This window comes from Atta colombica, unplaced genomic scaffold (genome assembly GCF_001594045.1).
Source record: "Atta colombica isolate Treedump-2 unplaced genomic scaffold, Acol1.0 scaffold48, whole genome shotgun sequence".
Classification (NCBI taxonomy): domain Eukaryota; kingdom Metazoa; phylum Arthropoda; class Insecta; order Hymenoptera; family Formicidae; genus Atta; species Atta colombica.
This window is the reverse complement of record NW_017259537.1, coordinates 465,039-468,524: the sequence shown is the minus strand read 5'-3', so window position 1 is coordinate 468,524 and position 3,486 is coordinate 465,039. Positions and strand designations below refer to the sequence as shown.

General features: G+C 33.8%; 1 protein-coding gene across 1 annotated transcript in view; it reads left to right on the top strand.

Moving 5' to 3' along the window:
• LOC108691631 overlaps positions 1–1,628 on the top strand; it is a 2,230-nt gene extending 602 nt beyond the window's left edge. Inside the window, exons 3-8 of the mRNA XM_018199472.1 lie at positions 36–153; positions 324–585; positions 874–964; positions 1,105–1,241; positions 1,346–1,478; positions 1,578–1,628. Coding sequence (XP_018054961.1) covers positions 36–153; positions 324–585; positions 874–964; positions 1,105–1,241; positions 1,346–1,478; positions 1,578–1,628 — 792 coding nt within the window. The remainder of the gene's footprint in view (positions 1–35; positions 154–323; positions 586–873; positions 965–1,104; positions 1,242–1,345; positions 1,479–1,577) is intronic.
• The last annotated feature ends 1,858 nt before the right edge of the window (positions 1,629–3,486 follow it).

Here is a 3,486-nt window from a genome sequence, read left to right as displayed (position 1 = left end):
TATATATAAATTATTAATTAATTGAGTAATCCTAGATCAAAGTTTTGATTGATCGGCTATTCCTCGAATGGGATGAATTGGAAACACCAGAAGAATATGAAATTATGAAAAGATATGCTAAAAATGGCAAGAGATACTCTTTAGGATATTCACGTATGAATTAATTAAATCATTGTATGATTTTTATTTCCAAATATCGATCTCTATTATTTTCGAAAATAGCGACTTGAATTTATTTTTTAAATTTGCAATTCAGAATTGTTGGACGAAATATGTCTTTATTCGTGGATGCCCTATATTTTATATATTGTAATTTGTTGCAGTATATTGCTTCATATCCGCATTTCTATTCCTATGTATGTCACTTATACCGCCACTGCTAGATATCGTATTACCTCTCAATGAATCTCGTCCTATACTGCCAGTTCATCCAGGATATTATTTTGTTGATGAAAAAGAATATTTTTTCTATATTTTTTGGCACGCTGTCGTGGTCTGGGAAATAGCAGTGACCGGAATAGTGGCTCACGATTGTATGCTTCTAACTTATATAGAACACGTCTGCAGTATTTTCGCCCTAGGCGGGTAAAAACAATTGACATAATATTAGTGAAATTCATATGCATATGATATATTGTGAATATATTTGCAGATTTCGATTTGAACGATTGATGTATAAATATAATGAATATGAAAATGATACCATAACAGTTTTACATTCTCATACAAGTGACATGTTTCGCAAGCGAATTGCATTTTCCGTATATACACATCGAAAGGCTTTAAAGTAAGTAATTTGGCAATGAAGAGAAAGAGAGAGAAGAGGAAAAGGAGAGAAAGTTTGATATTATTATTCTCTCATTTTTATCGTAGATTTGCTCAACTGATCGAAGATACATTTTCGATAACGTTGGCTCTACAAATAGCATTAAATACAGTAATGATTAGCATTACCTTGTTACAAGTACGTATTTATTTATTATCTCAAGATTCTATTCGACATGTTCTTTATACTGCAGTTATATAAAATCAGATATATTGCATAAAATTGCGAGAAAATAAATGCAAAGGATTAAAGTGTTATACTTTTCATACTGCATGGAGATTACGCAGCACAATGCCAGCGTTTTTATAGTGATGAGATACGTAGTATATGTTCTCAGTCAACTGATTCATCTATTCTGCCTCAGTTTCGAGGGACAAAAGTTAATAGATCACAGTCTTCAAACGCGCGATAAAATGTAAGAAAAATTTTTTTGGAAAATATAACATACCCTATTACAGAATTTAATTAGCACACGTGTATTACTGATGACAGTGAATTAATTAAGTATATATAATGCAGCTACAATAGTCTTTGGTATACAACAACTCCCAAATCACAAAGGATGCTTTTGTTTGTCATGCAAAAGGCCCTTCATCCTGTTTTCTTGAGCGCCTGCAAGATTTACATTTTCTCAAGGGAGAATTTTACCATGGTAAAAATAAAGTGATATCTGCACAAACGCGATATGTATATTATATAATTGTGACACAAAATGATTTTAATAATACGACTTGAATCTAATGTTTTTAAGGTCGTGCAAACTTCCATGTCATACTTTACGGTACTCGCGTCTCTGGAATAATTACTGGAACAATGGCCACTGTCTACTATTGAGAGTACAAATTAGTTCGGTCCGTTTTCCTAAAGATGACTCCAGCTGTTGTGAATGGTTCATAGTGACAGCTGATTTTGGCGGTTTTAGAGAAGTTAAACATCTGCTAATAATATTTAGTTTATATCACTTTGAGTTTCATAGAAAAACCTTGATTTTTACTGTGTTTGAAATGTCGAATTTTGTGTTAACCAAGCAGTATTTGCGGGAGGTTTTGATTTTCTACTTTAATTGAAAGAAAAGTGCGGCTGAAGCTCATCGAATGCTTGTCGAAGTTTATGGTGACACTGTTCCAACTGATAAATCATGCAGGTAATGATTTTGACGTTTCAAAGATAGAGATTTCAGCATTGAAGACAAGCCTCGCTCTAGAGAGCAAAAAAATTCGAAGACAAAGAATTAGAGGCATTACTCGAAGAAGATCAAAGTCAAACGCAAGAGAAGCTTGCAGAATCATTGGGGGTCAACAAGCCAATGTATGATTGAGAGCCATGGGATTCAAAAACAAAGAAATTGAGTGCCTTATGAATTGAAACCGAGAGACGTTGAAAGGCGATTTTTCACTTGCGAATAACTGATTCAAAGACAACAGAGAAAAGGTTTTTTGCATCGGATTTAACTGGAGATGAAAAGTGAATATTCTATGACAACTCCAAGAAGAAAAAAATACTACGCTAAATCCGGTCAATCGTTGCCATCGACATCAACACTACGACCGAACATTCATGGTTTGAAGATCATGCTCTGATAGGACCAAAAGGATCTTGTTTACTATGAACTGCTGAAACCTGGCGATTCCATAACGAGCGATCAGTATCGGCTACAATTGATTCGTTTGAGCCGTGCATTGCAGGAAAAACGGCCAGAATACGAGCAAAACATGATAAAGTTATTCTTCTTCACGACAACGCTCCGCCTCATATCGCTAAAGTCGTAAAAAAATATTTGGAAACGCTCAAATGAGATGTTTTACCGCACCCGCCGTATTCTCCGGACATTGGTCCTTCTGATTACGGTTGTTCCGAAGGATGCAGCAAGTCACCGGTTCACTTCTTTCGCAAAAATCAAAAATTGGCTCCAAAATTGGATCGCCTCCAAAGACGAGTCATTTTTTCGAGATGGAATTCGAAAATTGCCTGAGAGATGGGAAAAAGTAGTAGGCAACGATGGACAATACTTTAATTGATCTGTTCATTCATTTTGTTTTGAAATAAATGCACAAAAAACGGACCAAACTAATTTGTAACTCCCAATAATTAGTTTCTTGCATCTAGTGACGAAGTTGCATCTGTAATAATTGTGTACATGAACACATTTATCAATATGCAAATAATACTGCAAGTAATATAATAATGATCACATATATATCTCAATATCTTGTACTTGCATATAATGTGTATGTATATAAATAGATTCATTGCTTTCTTTCAGATAGCAATACCATAATATGTATATAATCCATATATCTTACAAGTCTTGTACAATATTCTTTATTATCAAGGGATGAAAATTTGAGCAAAATAAAAAATTTGGATGTGATTATAAGAAAATAATGTTATAAAAGACAATTATATGTATATCGCAGAAAGTTAAAAGAATATTATTGAAATGTTGCAATGTTAAAGTATTATATTAATATTTTATCAATGTTGTATCTATATTCTTTTATATTGATTAATGTTGCTGCAACATCGAAATAACATTGAATCAATTACACACACACACACATACACACACACACACATACACACACCCCACACACACACCCCACACACACACACACACACACACACACACACACACACACACACACACACACACACACACA